The sequence below is a fragment of the Micropterus dolomieu genome, linkage group LG02 (genome assembly GCF_021292245.1).
Source record: "Micropterus dolomieu isolate WLL.071019.BEF.003 ecotype Adirondacks linkage group LG02, ASM2129224v1, whole genome shotgun sequence".
Classification (NCBI taxonomy): Eukaryota; Metazoa; Chordata; class Actinopteri; order Centrarchiformes; family Centrarchidae; genus Micropterus; species Micropterus dolomieu.
Window position 1 is genome coordinate 15,190,844 of NC_060151.1, and position 20,384 is coordinate 15,211,227.

Here is a 20,384-nt window from a genome sequence, read left to right on the forward strand (position 1 = left end):
TAAGACTCACAGAAAATGGAAAACAGGGTTTTTGTATGTATATATGTGTGTCTGTTTGTGTAGTTATGTATACAGTGTGTGTGTGTGTGTGTGTGTGTGTGTGTGTGTATTCACTCAGATGGCAAAGGTCAACTCTTAGCAAAGGGAGCTGATCTCACTCTTGCTGCAGCCCCACTTGCAGCAGGCGTTGGAAAGGCCCACCACCACATCCCGGCCCTTGCGGTCAGCCTTGCGAAGGGCTTCCAGGATCTCCTCTGTGATGAAAGAACGGGCCGGCCTGCTGAACACTCCCTCCGGGTTGTCTCTGGGTGTGAAGCTTGGCTCTATGTTTCTTTGGAGGAAACTCTCCACAACGGAGTTGTGAATCAAGCCCTCTGAGGACTCCTCCTGGCGGGAGCTGAATAGGTCCTCGGAAACATCTGCAGCAGTAAAATGGGCAAATGAAGCATTAGAGAATACTTGTTCTTTTCTCTTACACCCAGAGATAAAATAATAGTCTGCCCTTGTCCATTATCTGTATTGTCATAAAAACAATTGCTGAAGATGGCATGAAGAAATTAGTGTGAGACGTCTTGGGGAACATGCAAAAATATACCTGGTTTACAGACATAAAAATAAGTTATTTCAGGGTTAAAACAAACATTACTAATAAATCTAATGACATTGTAAATGAGAATTATAGCTCTACAGCATTCCTGCATTTATTTTCCATACTGTAAAACTGACAAGGCTAACTATACTAAACAACATTCAGTATATATATGTAATTAGTTGTATTCTCCGTCAATCTGCACAATTTTCTTATCATTCGTCCATGCTTTTCTGCACAATTGACTATCCCATCATGACAAATGAGCAGAAAAAGTGCTTCAACATGGTCATACAGTCAATTCAGAGATCCACAGGAATTATCGGATCAAATATTTGAGTGGGTCATACAATGACTGGGTGTGTTTTAGTCAGTAGATTGAATAATATACATGTTCACCAGAAGAAACACTAAAAGTGATTATAGATAAGACACATCACAAGGTCAGTAATGGTGAAAATGTGGCGCCTTCAGCCTCTCACCTGCACTCCTGACTGACCGTCTCCATCGTGAGCCTCCACATGTGAAGATGACTGCCCGGATAAACTCACGGCCACATAGCTTCACCCCATATGTTGGGTTGTCCATGGGCTGAACCCCAGCAACCAGCAGACACACAGCCAGTACCACAGCTTTCCACATAGTACTGAAGGAAAAAAAAGTAAAATAGAGATAGTTTAAATGACAGAATATTCTCTGCTTTGAGCAGCACTTAGCTTTCTGTCTCCTAGTTTGCAAGAGCTATGACTTTCTAGGTGACCCAGGTGTGGTTTATAAAGAGCTTTGGAGCCGTGCATGGGAGTCATGCACACGGCGTCTGCAGGCCTTCTCACAGAGAAAACCAGATTCGAAAGAGAGATACAGTCAGAGACCTTTATGGAGACAAAAAGCGGACTAAAGGTGGCATAAATCACGAATACGTCAGAGGCCTCGATGATCGAATTGTGTTTCAGCATTAGAAGCACTTTTGTCAACTTTAATATCCGTCAATATTATGACTTCATCAGATCCCACTCACATTTAATACGTTAAACAATCCATAATCATGGGTCATGTAGTGAGGGTTAACGTGAGGAGCATACTGACATTAATAATGTCAACCATGAAATGTATGAGACTAGGCTATCTGACATAATAAAACTTCATAGCATACTGGCCAATTACAACTCTGTCTCCATTTTTATGTTTCCCATGGCCATGGCAATTTCCTTCACTAATTGTGGCACTATAAATAGCTAAATCATGGTCTCTTGTCCCTAACTGAGATTGTTGAGGATGCATGGATATTCTATGGGTGAAATTAATTACTCAAAGCAAAATAAATAAATAAATCAGACAATATATTTTTATTACAAAATGAATCTTCAAGTTGGCAGCTGACACCAATGAATACACCATAGGGACACTCAAGACATAGAGCAACATCTTAAGTCATTCCTTTCAAAAATAAAAATGCTAAAAACATGATGAATGGACATTGCCTGAACACATGAAATTAACCTTTCAGGCCTTGTTACGCATGTTGCCATGAATTCCCCTTATCGGATTTTACACTCACTGACACCACTATAAGGATATATTTAGGCCATTGTGATCAGTTTTGCCATTTTTAATCCACATAAGACCCTATATAACTATTGTATGTATAATTTTCCCTTTCTCTTGAAAATCCCTTATTCTGTCATCTGTTTGCCAGAAGGTGAACTGGTAGGACTGAGGCAGGACCAGTGACATTTTCAATATCAGATAACATAGAAGTCTTATTATGAGTCAGACAAAAATAAAACACATTTTTATCTGTGTATCCACATAGTCAAAGGTCGCTGGTTTGGGAAATTACAATGGAGATACTGAATTTGTAATTAATGTGATGATAACAAGCAAACAAAATGGCATTTTAGGAGGGTGTCCACCTTGGCATTCATTAACACAGTGTCACAGAAGTGACACATGGTCACAGGAGCAATATGAAAATGTCCCATGCTTTATTATAAATGTGTGGTGTATAAACCATGAACAGGCTATAATAATTTGGTGCTACATACTGTATACTTTTAGAGATCATTTTGAAATAATTAACAAATTACTTTGTTTTTCACTACACAGAAGCTGTTGTTATTCTAATGTTCTGTTTTATGACGGCTGCATTATTATAAAATAAAATATAACAAGTAATTTAGGCTTAGATGATTGCCAACTGGTTATCCATGGCAAGCAGTACCTGTTCACTGGGCTGTTCCAACTTTTTATAGCACAGAAATACATGTGTAAACAGATGTATTTGATTTATCCATTACCATTATATAAAAGAGTTGACAGGCGAGAGTCAGTAATGAGCCTCTTTACTACTATTCCTTTACTTTTACTTGTACTGGAGCTACCTTGATGAAGTGAGATAAAGCGAGTGTCTACAGTGTAAAGGAAGACTACTTAGTTAAACTGTCACTAGAATCAAATCACTATTTGTTACCATAAAGTAGTTTCATCTCATCTTGTTCTTGTGACCCCAGGGATAGCGTAGCATCCACTATAATGTTAAAAATTTAATGACTATGATCAAGGGCGTTCCTTTGTGTTAAAAAGTGGTGGGGACAAAAAGGCTGAGATTACATGTGAGACGATGCACATTATTGGGGTCATGAGAACAAATCGAGAAGATATTTTAACACAATTTTGAAGAAATAATCAGTGCTGAAATATATGAGTGGGGGTCTGGGGGTCCTCCCCCCCGAAGATTTTGAGCCTTAAACACTTAATTAAACCTGCATTCTGAAGACATTTTCTGTACCAATTTATCATGGAAATGTCTTTATTTATATGAAGGGAAACACAAAATTCAGGTAACAATTCAAAATATAAAAATATAATGAAATATAATACAGTAATCAGTAGCTTGTATTTTTTTAGCTTAAAGGTGACCTATTATACTACATTTCCAGCCATATATTGTGGTTCTGTGATTCCTGTATGGTAGCTTTGCATGATTCAAAGTTCAAAAAAATAATTTTCTATCTTATACTGGCTCTTCATGCAGGCCCGCATTTCAGCCTCTGTCTGAAACAAGCTGTAGATGCTCCTGTCTCTTTAAACCCCCACGTTCCACCCATAGACTGGTTCCACCCCAAAGCCCACTGTCTTCTGACTGGCCAAGACCCTGAAGCATGCTTACCAGGCTGTTCTTGCCACTGAGCAGTACAAGGTTCAAGGTTCAAAGTTCAAGGTTACTTTATTATCCCCGAGGGGCAATTTGGTTTACAGACAGCAGTAACAAATACATGTTTCAAACACAACAAATAAACAAACACAACCACAGTACAACATTTAAATTGAATTTACAGGTTATTATTAACAATGGGAATAACAGCCGAGATGAATGACCTTTTTAATCTATTCATTCTGCATCGCGGAAGACTATATCTGCGCCTGGATGGCAGCAGCATAAATTCAACCCACAAGGGATGACTCGGATCAGCCAGGATGTCTCTCGCCTTCTTCAAGGATCTGACCTAATACAGGTCATGTAAGTCATCTAAGGGTGCGCCCGCAATTTTGCTGCATACCTTCACAACACCTTGCATGCTATTTTTCTGTTTAATAGAAAGTGACCCGTGCCAGCAGATAAAAGAGAAAGTGAGAACTGACTCAATAAAACAGAATAAAACATTTTCATTAAAACAGTGTCGACATTAAAACTGCGAAGCTTACGAAAAAAGTACATGCGCTGATGTGCTTTTTTACACACAGCATCAGCCTGGGACTCAAAGCCCAGTTTAGTGTCGATCACAGTCCTAAGATATTTGTACTGCTGCACTAGTTCAACTGGCTGATTGTCCATTACAACAGGGGAAATGACCGTGGGATTTCTTCTGAAGTCGATGCACATCTCTTTCGTTTTTTGCCACATTAATGTTTAAAAAGGAGGATTTGCACCAATCAATAAAATCATTCATTACAGGACCGTGTTCAGGGTCATCACTGCCGAGGAGAGACACAATGACCGAATCATCCGCAAATTTAATAATGTGGTGCCGTTCATGATGGCTTTGGCATTCATTTGTGTATAAAACAAATAAAAGAGGGGAGAGGACGCAGCCCTGGGGGGACCCGGTAGAAGATAAAAAAACCTTTCATTCTCACCCTTTCTGACCTCACTGTTAAAAAATCCATCAGCCAGCAAATCAGTCCATCCCTGTTGCGTCATCCACGCCTCTGCCCGACCTGTAGGCAAACTGGAGAGGGTCTAACTTATTCTGTACAATGTCCAAAAGTGCATCCTTCACTAGCCTTTCAAAAGCTTTCATGACAAGAGATGTAAGTGCCACTGGTCTGAAGTCATTGAGGGGAGTTTGAATCTTAGGCACAGGAACAATTATTTAGTCCTTCCAAAGACAAGGGACCATATGCAGCTGTAAGGACAACTGGAAGATGAAGCAGAAGATGTCTGCCAGATGGACGGCACAGTTCTTCTGTCCCCCGATCCCATCGGGACCTGGACTCTTCCTTTTTTTGACACCACGGAAGAGTTTCGAGACCGTGAATTTATCAATGGGCACAATATTATTTATAGGATTACAGTCAACATTTTTTAAAACAGACATCTCCTCACTAAAATCATGGACATTAAAACGATTTTAAAAAGCATTTTGTTCATTAGAAAAGTCCAGGTCGGTTTCACCATTGTGAGAAATAAAACACTTTTTGGACTGCAACCCCATCATGGTTTTCACGCCCTCCCATGCAGGACATGAATTGCCAGTGCGCAGCAAGTTTTCCACTTTGTCCTTATATACGCTCTTGGCAAGCTTGAGTTCCTTTTTCACCTGTTTAGATTGTGCCCTGTGCTGTATCATGTCAAACCTGATTAAAACTAATTAATTTCTCTGATTAATTTTTTAATTTTGACTGATTTGGAGACCCAGGGTTTATTATTTGGATAAATGGAGAGGGATTTCCGGGAGATATATATAAAATATATATAGGCAGACACAGTTTCTGTCAGTTCATCTAAATCCGGACATGTATTTTTAAACACATCCCAATCAGTGACAGTAAAACAGTCCTGGAGACACTGAACAGAGTTTTCCTTCCATACCGGAACAAATCTTCTTTCCTCTTTGTGCCTCTTCAGGACCGATTTGTACGTCGGAACTAAATAAACAACATTATGGTCAGATGTTCCAAGAGGGGCTCTAGGAAGAGATTTGTCAGCCCCCTTAACCGTGCCAAAACAAAGGTCCAGACACTTTGAGTGACGTCGGACAAGTGACCTACAGTGAGACAGACTAAGCCAGGCTGCATTCAAATGACCATATAAGGAAAAGAGTAGAAAAAAACTGGGGAAATCTGAAGTTTTGGCTTTGGTCATATTTAACGTGACCATCCATTTACATTACATTTATTCATTTAGCTGACGCTTTAATTCAAAGCGACTTACAATTGCTATATATGTCAGAGGTTGCACGCCTCTGGAGCAATGAGGGGTTAAGTGTCTTGCTTAGGGAGGATGTGGAGGGGTCACAGTGGAGGATTGAACCCGGGTCTCTCACACCAATGGCATGTGTCTTATCCACTGTTCCATCACCAGCCCCATCTGACAATGTAACACTATAGAAAAGACAGAATATACAGAAAAGCATAATATGTCTCCTTAAAGTTACTTTTTGGACAATGCACATTTGTTTCTTCTGTACGTAGGCCTACCTTGCGGACACAGAAAGCAGAAGATCGGGTGCTTTATGCAAGTGTGCGCACAAAGTTTCTTGTCCATCAACTTTGTGTGAATCAACTTATGACAGCCTGGAAAGGGCTGGGCATTAAAAAAAGGTTGACGTGGTGCTACAGCAAACTTTCGAAATGTTAAACTTGTTCTGCATTAATGGTTATGATTAATGAAGTTATCACTTAGCATTAACACATTAGAGACTAACCACCATGTATAGCAATTTTCTTTAACTGGATTTAATGAATAAGAACAGTGTACCATAATTAAACTGCTGACTGGAATTAATATTATATACTAGTGCATGGTTTACAAACTAATCACCAGTTACTTAAATCCACCCCCAGGCCCAACCTTCCACCCACTGCGGATGTGGTCTGCCTCCTTCCCCAATTGTCCTCTTTTTTTGAAAACCAAAACATGGTCACCCTAGACATGTCTCCAGCATCCCCAGTGTAAATGGAACCCATGTCTATGATAGACAGGGATGTTCCACAAATGGGCGTGGAAGGCTTTGTAGTAAAAAAAAAAAATGCTGTTCCTGCGCCTTTAAGACAATTTGGCAGTTTTCAGCCAATCAGAGCACAGAAGGGGGAGGGAAGGGAGCGGGTGGGTAGCAACAGTTGCCCTGGTGAGGACGAAGCGCCATAGCCACGGTAGCCCTGGCGACAAGAGCCCAGCAACAAGAATCAACAACAACAACAACTGAATCCGCCATAAAAATAAAAGAAGACAGTTTACCGGCGGGAAATACACACGTGGAACCAGAGGTGAAGCTCTTTACATATAGGAACTATTTTATGTCCAATTATGCTTCAACTGAATTGTGCTGTTGCCTTTTCACCTTGTTGTGTCAGTAGCCATAACAGCCAAGTGCTTCGCTGAGGTTAGCCTGCAAGCTAGCCGTCGTGCTGATAATCAGTCGTTTCTTAAGTGGGGTAGTTTGTGCAAGTGATACTGAAGTGTGCCTGCCATGACGACGCGGCCACAGATGCACACTCAAGCAGGCCGTTGTTATGGCGATGTCAAATGCAAAAGGTACAAAATGGCGGTTGTTGTAGAGACCAGTTAGCTCGCTGCCCGTGTTATCTCTGCTAGATAGCTAGCTTCAGCGCTGTCACGACAGACGTGTGCTCGCTGCTGCTCACCAGTAACGGGCACTCGTCTTTTTTAACGATAATTTACGTGCATCATACGGAGGAATAAGACATTATGTGTTTGTTTTTTCAGCTGCCGGCTCAACGCAACACCAAGTCCCGGAGTACGTACCGTGTAACGTTACTCCCCATTCGTGAGAACAAATTAGGGTAGTCAAATTAAAAGTGTTCTTTTGACAGTTTTGGCTGTAAGTTACTGTTGAGGCAGGGGCAGAGTTGTAACAATCACATGCAAGTGAAATATCGTGTCTGTCGATTGTGGAAAGTTGAAGAAGCTAGGGCAGGTGGCGGACATTTAACATCTAACGTTAATGGGCGTGGCGGAGGAGAGCGATTTGCAGGTGCTTTGAAGGTCCCAGGTCATCTTAGGGTTAGAGTTAGCTTTGTAGAATATTAATAGGGTTTCTTGTTGCCATCTGACCATTAACGTCAGGACTAAAACCGACTCATTTGGTTTTGTATGATGTAAACCATTTCCTCTGCCCTATCTTTTTTTATAGTCCGTTAAACAAAGATGAAGAAAGACACGAAGTTTATAAGTCAGCATCTAGGATATTGAATTAAAAATATCACAAATTTAGGACAATGTGTACCTGTCATTTCCTCATAACTGTGTACAACATAAAAGTCTGCATTGCAATATTAGTGTAGCGTGGTAAGGGATTTTCCCAACTTGTGCTATAGGCACAATTTTGTATGTGAATGGCAGAGGATGTGAGATCACATTACAGGTAATGAGACACCGAAATGCATGTTCCTGTCAATGGTCCTCTACCGTTCTCCACATTAGCTGCACCACCAACAGGCCATAATAGTACTTTCCTCTTACTCATTCATTCGCATCTAGGCACCAAATGAGAATGCAGAAATATACCTGATGTCCCCAAGAAATGAACTGTTGACCACAGATTAAAGTTACTAGAAACAAATAGGCCGGTATAGTGATCACATCAGCATCTGATGTTGATTACTATGTTCTGCTTACACTTTTAACATAATGTCTTAAGTGTTGTCCATGTCTAGTCACAAAAATATTAAGGATTACCTCTGTACTGCCAGTTACACATTATCAAAGTAATATATTACTAGAAGCTGTGATTCATTGCATCCCTCTTATCTAGCAAAACTCTTACTAGATCTCTATCCCCTGCCCTGTATGTACCTCAGTAAGTATACAGTGGTTCGAATGATCAAATTACATCAGGTTATTCTAACCAAATGCAGCCTGGAAACAAACAGTTCCAGGATTAATCCTGAGGATCAAATCTCACGCCACCCATCTCAGTAACAGTTTTTTTCCACAGACAGACAGGCTGCTGAATAGCTGACGCATACAAATGCACTGATCCCTTTTTGCAAATAGTATGTATGCAGTGTTACATGTTGGTGCACTGGGTATATGGTTATGTGTTATTGTATGGAAGGTCTATATTTATTTATGAACACAAAGTATGAGAGAGCCATGGCACTAGCATTTCACTCTACTTGTGATAATAAACTTGAATTTGAGTAGACGATTTCAGAGCATCTCTTTACTAAAATGCATGACTTTGCTACTTTCTAGGCTGATTCCCAGCTCTTGTTATGGCCACCTCAGGCTACGTAGGTGAGATCCAGCCAGCAGCCCAACCCCAGGGGGCTGGTGTTACCGTCACACCGGGGCAACCTGATGCCAGCTCAACACCTCCAACCGCCACTCAGTTTCTAGCTGAGATTCAGACTACTGTGGCCACTCCCACTGTTGTCACACCCACAGGGCAAACTACTCCTACTGATCAAGCCACCTCCATCACCACTCAGAAGCCTGCAGCTGGTAGTCAAGCCCAGTCCACAGCACAGGCACCGCCAGCTCAGACACAATATGTGACTGCAGAGATCCAGGGCTCTCCCACACAGTCTGGAAATGCTCAAAGCACTCCTCAGTACATCGTTGTCACAGTCACAGGTAAGGGCTGAACATCACATACCATTAAATCTCAATGGCACTAATGGAGACCAGGCCAGTGCAGGGCTTTGCAGTTATACATGCACAGAAGCAACATTTTTATGGATTGTAATTGTGAAGAACTAAGATATTCTTTCACACATTAAAATAAACAGTTTTAGCTAGTTGGCTCGCTACACAGTTCCTTGTTTAATAATTGTTATTGAAATATTGTTATTATGTAAGTTTGAGACTTTGCCTGAATGGTTGAATGGGTGAGTGGTACACTTACAAAAGGACAGCATATCAATAACTTTATGGAAGTGAAAGAATGTCACCAACATGTGAAACTTATTGTTTATTATTTATATGTGTATTTATTGTTTATATGTAATTATGCGCTTTGGCAACATTGTTTGCCTAAACATTCATGCCAATACAGCTAAATTAAATCAAATGAAAATACAGTGGTAAACGCTTTAAGTGATCACATTCACAGTGATCAGCAGCTTATATGGATCAAAAAGTTTGAATCATTCCTGTAGAAATGCTACTTAATGTTTTTAGTAATCAAGTAGTCTGCTTGGTGTTCATTTTGAGTCTTCTCCTACATGACAACATATTGTTTTTAAACTCTGCTACCAGTTTGGCATTGATAGCTTAGCAGTTTATTTTCAGGCCTGTTCACAATTGAGAAATGCACTGAAGCCATCGCCAGTTCTATTTGCACTACTGACATCACTGTATTTGTAACAGCACAGTACTGTTTTAGCCTTTAGTATGATTATAAACTAAATTAAGCTGTATTTTATATACAGCACATTAATGTATTACTGTATAGTGCCTTTGAATTACACACAGTACAGTGAATGTACAGTAATTTGAAAATAGTATGAAAACAGCTCTACTGTATTCTGAAAGTCAAAAAAATTCAGTAGATGGCAAAGCTCTCTCTGTCTGCTTCATTACTTTATATCCATGTAATTATCACCTCATTATAAGAGGTTTCCACTGTATTCACAGTACCATCTTTGTCTTTCAGAGGGCTCCCTTCACTCAAGTGACAGTGTGTCAGACTCCAGCCCCCCTCCAGCTGTGGTGCAGACAGGGGTTCCCACACAGGTTGTTCAGCAGGTACAGGCGGCTCAGCAGGTAAAATTTGCACGTACACACAAACACAACATGAAATTAATGTTTTCTAAATTCTTAAAACTATGTAGTATCTTTATCTCAGCAGAGGTCCGTGGTGCAGGCCACCTCTCAGATAGCCAAGACTGAGCCAGGCACCCAGCTCAGTGTCACCAGTCTACAGCCTGTTCATATCAGCCCGGAGGTAAGTTAAAAACAAGAACACAGTAACACAGTTCATCATTGGTGATCAAATATGATGTCTGACAATCACTTGTACTGTCACTGACCGACACACATTTGTGGAATACAAACACACATGTCATCAGAGCTTCCATCACAAAAGTAGATCACTTGTGACATCCAAAACTTTTTGGGTTTGTGTTAGTCAACTAATCACATCTGTGGTTGAACCTACCTCTGTCGGCTTCCAGCTCTTCCCTAGCACCGAGGTGACAGCGTTAGTCAGGGATAACAATCTAGAAGAATGGCAGCTGCATCATGAGATAAGAAAGCCAGAGTGCCCGGCCTGGGCATCAGCAGGCCACATACAAGAATGTTGCGGCAATCCCCTCTACCTTCCCTTGGACCTCCTTCAGTATTACCAATCACTGTACTTGCTCTCTGTACATGCGGACAAAGAGATAGGAGACCAACCTCATCAGCCACCACTGCAGGCTACAACTGACATTTTCCAAGTAGGTCAGGGACACAAGGGAGGATGGTATGGAGTGAAGGAAAACGAATCTGTCTGTAGCAAAGAAATGTATATAAGTTATAACTGCAAAAGAAACTCAACAAAACTGAACACGAAAAAGATGTATTCTCAGGCGATGAAACAGTTGATATGGTCTAACTTGGGGCGCAAGGATTTATAGGATTTTTGTGTGTCTGTATGTGTGTGTGCGCCCACTCCTTAGGTCCAGCAGCAGCTCACACCAGTGCCAGTGCAACATGTGTACACCAATCAAGTGCAGTATGTGGAAGGAGGAGACAACAACTACACCACCAGCACCATGTTAGAATAAAACATTGAGCATCATGTCCAGACAGAACCTTTTTACAGTTTCATTTCTCCAACACTTTCTAACACGCCTGTTCATGTCTTCCATCCAGTCGTTCCAGCGCCTTCCCTTACACTGACACACCCCTGTACACCCAGACCACTGCTGCCCAGTATTATGAAGGTCAGCCAACCTCAGGCTCACAGGCCTCCACCCCTGGTACGCCTCTAACTGTCTCTGTGACTGCTGGCACAACAGGGGGTGTGTCCATGTTTGTGGCCCAGCCCACCAGTGCAGCAGGGGGAGGGGCCACTGTGGTGACCACTGGTGGCACCACCAATGGGGCAGGGGAAGGGGCAGGCACCAACGGTGGCGCAGCAGGCAGCTATGTGATCCAGGGGGGTTACATGCTGGGCAGCAGCAGTGGAGGGACAGCTGGCAACAGTCAGAACTACTCACACACCGCCCGCGCTTCCCCAGCCACTGTGAGTATTACAGAGGGCGAGGAGAGTAGCGTGCCGTCGGCAGACAAGAAGGTATGCAGAGGCGCCAAGCGCAGGAATTTCTTCTCGTTTTGTTCTCATCCACAACCCTTTGGTGGCGCACACTGATGACATCATAGTTTTGTCCAGTGGAAAGCACAATTAAAAATGCGGAGATTCGTATTAGCTGCAGGTGATATAATACTTTTAGTATAGATCACAATAAAACTTGTTGTAGTTTGCACTATTTTTAACTGTGATTTCCTCTTCTAAGAAAACAAAACCATGACCTCATCATTTTCATATCATTGCAGTGCATGTGACGAGGGGCATTTTTTAATTTGCCTGAAATGTCCCAACACTATATTGTTCATCCCAAATTCATCATAATGAACCCCATATGGTAATGATAACCGACCTATGTTTGGCAAACATCCCATCAGTATTCCAGGTCATTAATTCATTGCATACCAAAGTTGTATGCCACGGCACGCAAACAAACGTATTTGTGTTTTCATTCCTAAATGATCAACAAACAGTAAATGTGAATGGATTTGTTTGTTTGTAATAATTTCTTGATTAGAAAAATGTGTGTGCATGTACTGTATATTGAGCTGAGAAATGTGGGTAATGTGTTTGCAAATAAGCACGAGTATGTTTTTGTGCTTATATGTCGAGGTGTGTTTTCCTGTTTGGGTCAATTGGCTTTGCTAACTGCACCAGCTATTTTCTTTTTTCCTTGCCTGCGTGTCAGGTACAGTGGTTGCTGGACAACTATGAGACAGCTGAAGGAGTGAGTCTGCCACGTTCCACCCTCTACTGCCACTATCTGCTGCACTGCCAGGAGCAGAAACTAGAGCCTGTTAATGCTGCCTCCTTCGGGAAACTCATTAGATCTGTGTTCATGGGGCTACGCACACGACGCCTTGGCACACGGTAAGACGGGTCATCAAACATCAAACTGTTACAGAAGACATGCAAGACACATAAGGGTGCACATACACACAGTCCGTTTATACCCCTTTCTTACACAGCTTCCCTCTATGACAAAACAGGGTTAAATATATTGACACTAATATATTGACTAATGTGCTGATTTTATATGCATGAGATCAAAATACCGAGAGAGAGAGAGAGAAGTGCAGAGACAACACTTTCTCCCACAATCTCTGCCCTACCACAGTGATGCACATCAGCAGCACAGGCATCCTCTTCATATGCACTGAATGCATATAGGTCTCAATTAGTGGACACCCAATGCAAAGTTTCTCACATAAGACCTATAAAGCTCCTTGGAGCTTTGCAAAATGTTCTCCTACGGTAGGAAGAAGTGTGGGTAGAGATGAAGACAGACAGCATGTGAGTGGGTGAGTGAGTTTCACACAGGAGGGGAGGGTGAGCAAGTGAGATTGACTTTTTAGAAATATTTGGTAATATGGATTTAGAAAAAAAATACAGTATGTCTGGTTATTTTATTTCTTGATATTAAAGATATATGTTTTAACCCAGTCTGGATTGAGACTATGTATATAGGTTTGAGGGAATTACCAAATGTTTATATAGACAACATAAACCCCTTGTCTCACGTCCTCTTGTTTTCTCCACTATAGATTCACAATGGGAGACAGATTTGCCATTTTGAACACAGAAACATATTTCATCTGTTCTAACAGGGGTAATTCTAAATACCACTACTACGGGCTGAGGATCAAGGCAGGCTCTTCTCTTCTCCGCCTGATGGAAGACCAGCAACATCTGGCCATGAGGCAGCAGCCCTTCTCACAGAAACAGAGGTGCACACATAAACACCCCTACACACACTCACAGTCTTTCCTCTATCATTACACCACTGTAACAGTTTCGCTTGAAAATCTATTTTCAAATGTTCTATCTGAGTCTGTTTCTTTTATACAGTTGTATCACTGACTCTCACACTATATGTTATTTTTTATCGGCTATATAATAAGACATAATTGCCATTTTGTTTCACTTTATTGTTCATCATCTTTTATGTAGGCCTGAATGTTTCATGTACGCTTTCTTATGTACTGTATCCCTTTTCCTATCAGGTTGAAGCCTGTGCATAAAGTAGAGGGAATGACCAATGGCACAGCATCAGGAGCAGGCCAGCAGCAGCAGCAGCAGGGGTCAGGGCAGGTGGACATCAGCACCCAGGTTCAGCAGTACCAGCAGTTCCTAGGTGAGTTCAGTGAACTAAGGCCTACAGGTATGAAAGGGATTTACCTTAAAGATTTGAGCCTGATGGCATTCTTGTGAAAATACAATATGCCTACAACATATAATATGATATTATTGACAGTTAAAACTGATTACACTTTGCATTTAATGTGACCTTTCTTTGAGTGTCCACTGGTCTTGTGTCCTGTGTTCCAGATGCATCCAGAGCTCTTCCAGAGTTCCCAGACATCGACCTCCAGGGGAAGTCTCTGCCAGAGGGCATTGAGCTGGAGCACATAAAGAGCTTTCAGCTGCTGTACAGAGAACACTGTGAGGTAACCGACTGAAAACACATTGGTTAGCTGGCGGGCATCCATATTAGTGAGTATTGATGAGGTTGCCTTTTGTATCAAGTCATCGGTGGAAGACTTTAAATGAAAGTACCTACTGTAACTTAAAGGGCAGGACAATGGTAACTGAAGGTTTTACTGGAAGAAGGAAAAATAATGTTGTTAGACAACTGAGTGAGTAGATGGGTTTAAAAGTACTCAGCCAACATTAAAAGTTATGTCCTTTTAAAAACCTCGTTTTCCTCACTTTATGTCTGTACAATTGATCTTCTGATAATCTGTATGAGCTTAGTCATGTATTAGCAGCAGTCATAGATGTATAAGATGCAGTCTCTGTGTCCTGTCAGGCCATACTAGATGTGATGGTCAACCTGCAGTTTACCCTGGTTGAAACTCTGTGGAAGACCTTCTGGAGGTTCAGCCAGAGTCAGGCCGGAGATGCCACGCTAGCTGTGTGAGTGGCAAACATTCAAAATTCAGTTTATGTCGTAAACGGGGTAATAACAATTCTCCTATTGCAGAAGCAGTGCCATTGTATACAAGATGCAGGCAATTAAAACCGTATGTGTATTGGCAGCCATGATGAGTCAGAGAAGCGTCTCCCTAAGTCCTGCCTGGTGTTGCTGTGCAAGTATGAGCCAGTGCTGCGCTGGAGTCGTGACTGTGACAACAGCCTGTACCAGGGCCTGGTGGAGATCCTCATCCCTGATGTCCTAAGGCCCATCCCCAGTAAGGCTCTGCAAGAAGAATACTTGTGTAGTAAAACACCATTATTTCAAATACAGTATGGTGCAGAGATTAACATGCAGGTAACAAAATATCATGTAACAATATTTTTACCTTAAAAGTGATTGATTTGCTCTGTAGTAGGAGAGCACATAGTTTTCTTTTACTGTGCCTCATATGCTCTTCTGTGGAAACTGACTTAACTGGAATTTAGACTTCTGTTTTTCTGTTTCAGTTTCAATTTAGTCAGACATAAAATTTTATTTCTTTGAACACAGCTTGGAGAAAAGGATTTTTCTTTTCATCCTGCTGCACTGCTGCCACAAACCTTTTTCCATGTTCTTCGTCTTTGTCTTTCATTTAAATTGGAATCACATATGAAATTTGCATATGCATGTATGTGGCCAATAAATCTGTTTCTCCAGCAGAAACGCAACTATGTTCAGCAGCTGTGTCGTTAAAATCTCTTATCCCTTTTTTCATGCTGCCCCCAGGTGCCTTAACTCAAGCCATCCGCAATTTTGCCAAAAGCCTGGAGAGCTGGCTGACCAATGCCATGATGAACATCCCTGAGGAAATGGTCCGCATTAAGGTACTTTCCTTTTGTATTAGCTTGCAGTTGGTGGAACAACATGTTTCTTAGGGCCTGTAGGGTCAGCCATTCCACAACTGTAACTTTGTGAGTGTTTGCAAGCTTAGAAATTATTAGGTGAAATATTTTGAACTAAAATACAGCCCTATTATTTGCCAGCTGTGGTGCAGCTTTTGTGAAAATAAATGTAGCAGCATTTCCTAGGATAGTATATTGAAGCAGGAGGCCCAGATTAAATAAAATTGCTTCATGAAGTTGTCCATGCTTCATAAAGTTTATCCATCAACTTTATTAAGTTGATGGATAAATATTTCAATAGCCGATTTCCACTCTAATTTAAAGTTACACATCGTAACAGATGGCCAAACCCCCCAAATCCCTGAAAATATAGGACATGACCTCCGTGTCCTCAATGGTAGCTACAGCCCTGACGTTCGTCATATCTCCTTGCACATACTGTCTTTATAAAAAGTGTTTTCACAGTGTAAATGGACTATTTCACCAGGATTTGTGATCCTGACAATGTTATGTTCTTAAATCTTATACAAGGTCATGTAGACCCTAAGTAGCACAAAAATTTGTAGAGATATCTGTATGTGTGCCTTCATGCAAAAATGTGTTTGATGCCCTTTCATCCTTTTCTGCTTGTGCTCTCTCAGGTAACATCAGCCAATGCATTTGCCCAGACACTGCGTCGCTATACCAGTCTGAACCACCTCGCCCAGGCAGCACGCGCTGTCCTCCAGAACACAGCCCAGATCAATCAGATGCTCTCCGACCTCAACCGCGTCGACTTTGCAAACGTCCAGGTTGGTTTAGTCTCTGAACGCTGTGCATTCATGTCACCTCCCTCGAATTTCAGTGTTTGTGGTTTTATTTTGCATTGGTTTTAGTGCATGTGCAACTATTTCTACTGTAGCGTGTGGTTTTAAAGAGGTTTCATTTGTTAGTTATTCAGTCACTGTGCCAATCATTCTGTCTTTTTTGCAACTTTCCTACCCAGGAAATGGAAACCAAGCCCCCTTGTTTGTGTAGAGCACATGGTTAGATACAGAACCCTGCACCTGGTAGTGATTTAGTGTCTAAACATTAGGTCGGCTCGCTTCCCTCCCACTGGTACAACTAAATGCCATGTGTGACTGCCTCTCCCTGACACATTGCCCTCATCCTGTCCACCTTTTGCAGGAGCAGGCTTCGTGGGTGTGCCGGTGTGAAGACCGCGTTGTCCAGCGACTGGAGCAGGACTTCAAGCTGACCCTCCAGCAGCAGAACTCCCTGGAGCAGTGGGCCGCTTGGCTGGATGGTGTGGTCTCCCAGGTCCTAAAGCCCTACCAGCAAAGCCCTGCCTTCCCTAAGGCTGCCAAGCTCTTCCTGCTCAAGTGGTCCTTTTACAGGTGTGATGGGAAAAATTTGGATGTCCTTATTTCCATTGTGCTTACGTTGTCTTTGCTGCTTCTGTGAGTTGCACAGAAAGAGATAACTAGGAAAGTCTGTGAAAGAGCCAATTTTAAGTTGTTGAGGATATGTTAGATCAGTCTATAAAAAGTTTTTTCCCCTTGCTGTGCCACCGTGGGCAAAGGAGGTTTAAAAAGAACATCTACAGCCACAGTAACAGTAATGCTTGGAACTTTGTCATAGTGAAACCACTGAGAAATACTTCCCATTTGTGGTTAGAGAAGAAGTTACAAAGCATACTGTACTATGTGAACCGATGGCTTAATTCCCACCATCTGTGCTCTCCAGTTCCATGGTGATCAGGGACCTGACCCTGAGGAGTGCAGCCAGTTTTGGTTCCTTTCACCTGATCCGCCTGCTGTACGATGAGTACATGTACTACCTGATAGAGCACAGAGTGGCCCAGGCTAAAGGAGAGACCCCCATTGCTGTCATGGGAGAGGTACCAACACAAACACACACATACATGAACTTAATAATGTACGCCATATTTACAGCTCTAACACATTCACCTCTCGCCATTAGTTTGCCAGTTTAGGCCGGGGTCTAAGCCAGCTGGATCCTGACAAAGGTAACACTGTTTCTACCGTATCTCAGACGAACCATAGTCATATTTCAAGAATTGTTTGTATCTAACTCATCTACCCATGTCTATCCTAGAAGAGGAAGAGGAAGAGGAAGAGGAGAGTGATGATGAAGGTCAGGAGCTGTCCCTTCCCTCAGACGGAGGTGTGCTAGGGGAGGAGTCTCTGGAGCCTCCTGCCAAGCTGGCCAGAACTGATCAGAGGGTCCTCTTCACAACCGGATCAGCTGACAACTAATCACAGAGTTACTGTACTAGATGTGGGTTGCTTGTATTGATCACACACACACACACACACACACACAGACACACACAGATGTACAAAGAACACTCATTTATACACTTGACACATGTATATAGATCTTTTACATGTGTGTGCAAACTCTCACTGCACACTGTAACTGTCCCACTTGATTCGCACACACAATCAAAACACACACTCGTTCAGTACTGCTGCTGCCTGGACTGGATGACACAACTGCCTGTTGGCCCCATTGGTTTAATACACGCTCATTGCTGTTGCAATATGATGTGGCTCCAGAAACCTTCTCAATGCAAAGAGAAACACAAAGCATTTTAACCCTCAGTTGTGTTGATCTGTAAAAATGAACTAAAGCCAGGCATGTATTTATTTTCTTTCTCTCTCTCTCTCTCTCTCTCTCATTGCATTGCAACCTGTAGCCTTGCTGTCTCTTTGCTGGGAAACCTTTGCTCACCCTAGATGCTCCTAAAAACTGTCACTGCCGTATTAACGTGGTCTTGAAAAAACTGTGGTGTGTGTGTGGGTAACTTATACAGAGAAGGGTGCAAAGTGGACCTTCAACAGTCAATGGCTGCTGCATTTAGTTACTTATTCATTAAATACTGTTAAAGCCGTGTCTTTCAGAGGGGTAGAGACATTTGTTAAAGACAGCAGGTACCAGAGTCACACCACTTTTCCATGTGTGTGTGTGTGTGTGTGTGTGTGTGTGTGTGTGTATATATATATATATATATATATATATATAATTTGGTTGTGTGATTGAGAGTCATGCCAAGTGTGGACTGTTTCTTCTGTAGATATTTTTCAAGGCATTCAGGTTTTTATTTGGGAGACGAGTACAGATTTCCTGTTTGATTTTATTCGCCTGTAAAGAAAATCTTCTTGTGTTCTTGGAGTGCCTGTCGCAGCTGCTACACACATACTTGTAAAGATAAAGCTACAGCTGTGGAATTGGGGCTCACGTTAGTTGCTGCAAAAAAAATCCTCTCTCTTTTATTGAACACCTGTTTCCCACGAGAGAGGTACTATATGTGTCATACTTTTATGTTCAAAGTGCTTCATACCTGTCCATCTAATATGTTCCTCTGTGGCCTCATTTATCCTGTGACATTCATTGATTTTCTTGCCTTAGTTTAATATATTTTCCTTGTGTGCCAAAATTGTTTGCTTTTATCCCGGAACCCATTGTTTTTAAATTATCTTTAAATGTTTTAAGGAGGACTGTGCCTGAGTAAGAACGGTGATATACTTATATTCTACTGTATATTTATCCACTATTTTTAATTTTGTTGTCACTAAGTGAACCTCTTGTGCAGTGTATGGTGCTGTGTTGTCACACATTCTAAGCAACCTTTGTGTGCATTATTGATTTGTGATTGTACGTTCAGTTATCAACCCTATCTCATTTGATGACTTTTCCACAAACAGGCCAAGGCCCTGCCGCTTTGCACATGTTGACTATTGTCTTGAAGACTCTGAGTTATCTGAAATGTTTGTCATTTTCTTTGAAGTCTTAGGTGTATTTTTAATGGTTGAGTGCAGGTGTCAGATTTCGTGCGAACACCTCGTACCACTCGGTGTGATTCAGAGAATTTGGTGAGGTGCGAGATCTGATGGCTCTTCCTGCACAGTCCTCCACCGACACTCATCTCCCTCCACTGTGCTGTCATCTCACTGCGTTTCCGCCCTCCTGCCAATGGCTTTGTTTTGCTTCAAACATCCATATTCTTAAACACTGTTCATCAAGATTGGTTGTTGTAAACATATCATTTTTTGGATTTTCAAATTCAATGTCTTTAAAATAGCTGTGATGTGCATGTTTTCAACAGGCATTGGCAGCCTCGAACCAGCACATAATCCTTTATATGGAGTCTAATGCTACCACAGCTGAGTACATATCACTCCAGTCTTTCATTGATCTACAGCATTGAGAATGGCCATTGTTTACCCAGTAAGAAAAATGTTTAGTCATTTTTATAGTGCATTGTTTCTTATGTACAAAACAAAATGAGAAAAAAGATGTTCAGTGGCAGTGTTTTATGAATTTGGTCTGCTGTAAGTATGACTGTGCCTTTGGAGGTGGTAGAATGCCATTCAGATGTTTTTAATTTTAAAGATATAAATTAAAGACTTTTTAAAATTGCACTCTTGTACATTCATTTTGAACAATAAGTTCAGTCATATGTAATCTTTGTGGTTTATAGACACAAAGGTTGTCTGTCTGACATGCAGCCA

General features: G+C 41.6%; 2 protein-coding genes across 12 annotated transcripts; one reads left to right on the forward strand and one right to left on the reverse strand.

Annotated features, from left to right (window-relative positions):
• Positions 1 to 53: 53 nt before the first annotated feature.
• Positions 54 to 7,385, reverse strand: rln3a (relaxin 3a). 2 transcript variants are annotated; one of them, XM_046039701.1, is made up of 3 exons: positions 7,153 to 7,385; positions 1,072 to 1,235; positions 54 to 419 (listed from the first exon to the last, which is right to left on the reverse strand). In XM_046039701.1, exons 1-3 carry the CDS (start codon positions 7,170 to 7,172, stop codon positions 136 to 138), a joined length of 468 nt encoding a protein of 155 aa, XP_045895657.1. In that variant the 5' UTR covers positions 7,173 to 7,385; the 3' UTR covers positions 54 to 135. The 2 variants fall into 2 exon arrangements, with proteins under 2 accessions (XP_045895657.1, XP_045895666.1); XM_046039710.1 differs by lacking the exon at positions 7,153 to 7,385 and adding an exon at positions 6,024 to 6,065.
• Positions 6,941 to 20,292, forward strand: rfx1a (regulatory factor X, 1a (influences HLA class II expression)). 10 transcript variants are annotated; one of them, XM_046039608.1, is made up of 19 exons: positions 6,941 to 7,078; positions 9,030 to 9,410; positions 10,432 to 10,541; positions 10,624 to 10,722; positions 10,952 to 11,215; positions 11,438 to 11,535; positions 11,634 to 12,057; positions 12,758 to 12,939; positions 13,677 to 13,796; positions 14,073 to 14,203; positions 14,398 to 14,516; positions 14,879 to 14,985; positions 15,109 to 15,260; positions 15,752 to 15,849; positions 16,509 to 16,658; positions 17,035 to 17,243; positions 17,593 to 17,746; positions 17,830 to 17,875; positions 17,965 to 20,292. In XM_046039608.1, exons 2-19 carry the CDS (start codon positions 9,050 to 9,052, stop codon positions 18,123 to 18,125), a joined length of 2,985 nt encoding a protein of 994 aa, XP_045895564.1. In that variant the 5' UTR covers positions 6,941 to 7,078; positions 9,030 to 9,049; the 3' UTR covers positions 18,126 to 20,292. The 10 variants fall into 10 exon arrangements, with proteins under 10 accessions (XP_045895564.1, XP_045895596.1, XP_045895606.1 ...); XM_046039640.1 differs by having other exon boundaries at positions 12,764 to 12,939; XM_046039650.1 differs by having other exon boundaries at positions 11,634 to 12,006.
• Positions 20,293 to 20,384: the final 92 nt, after the last annotated feature.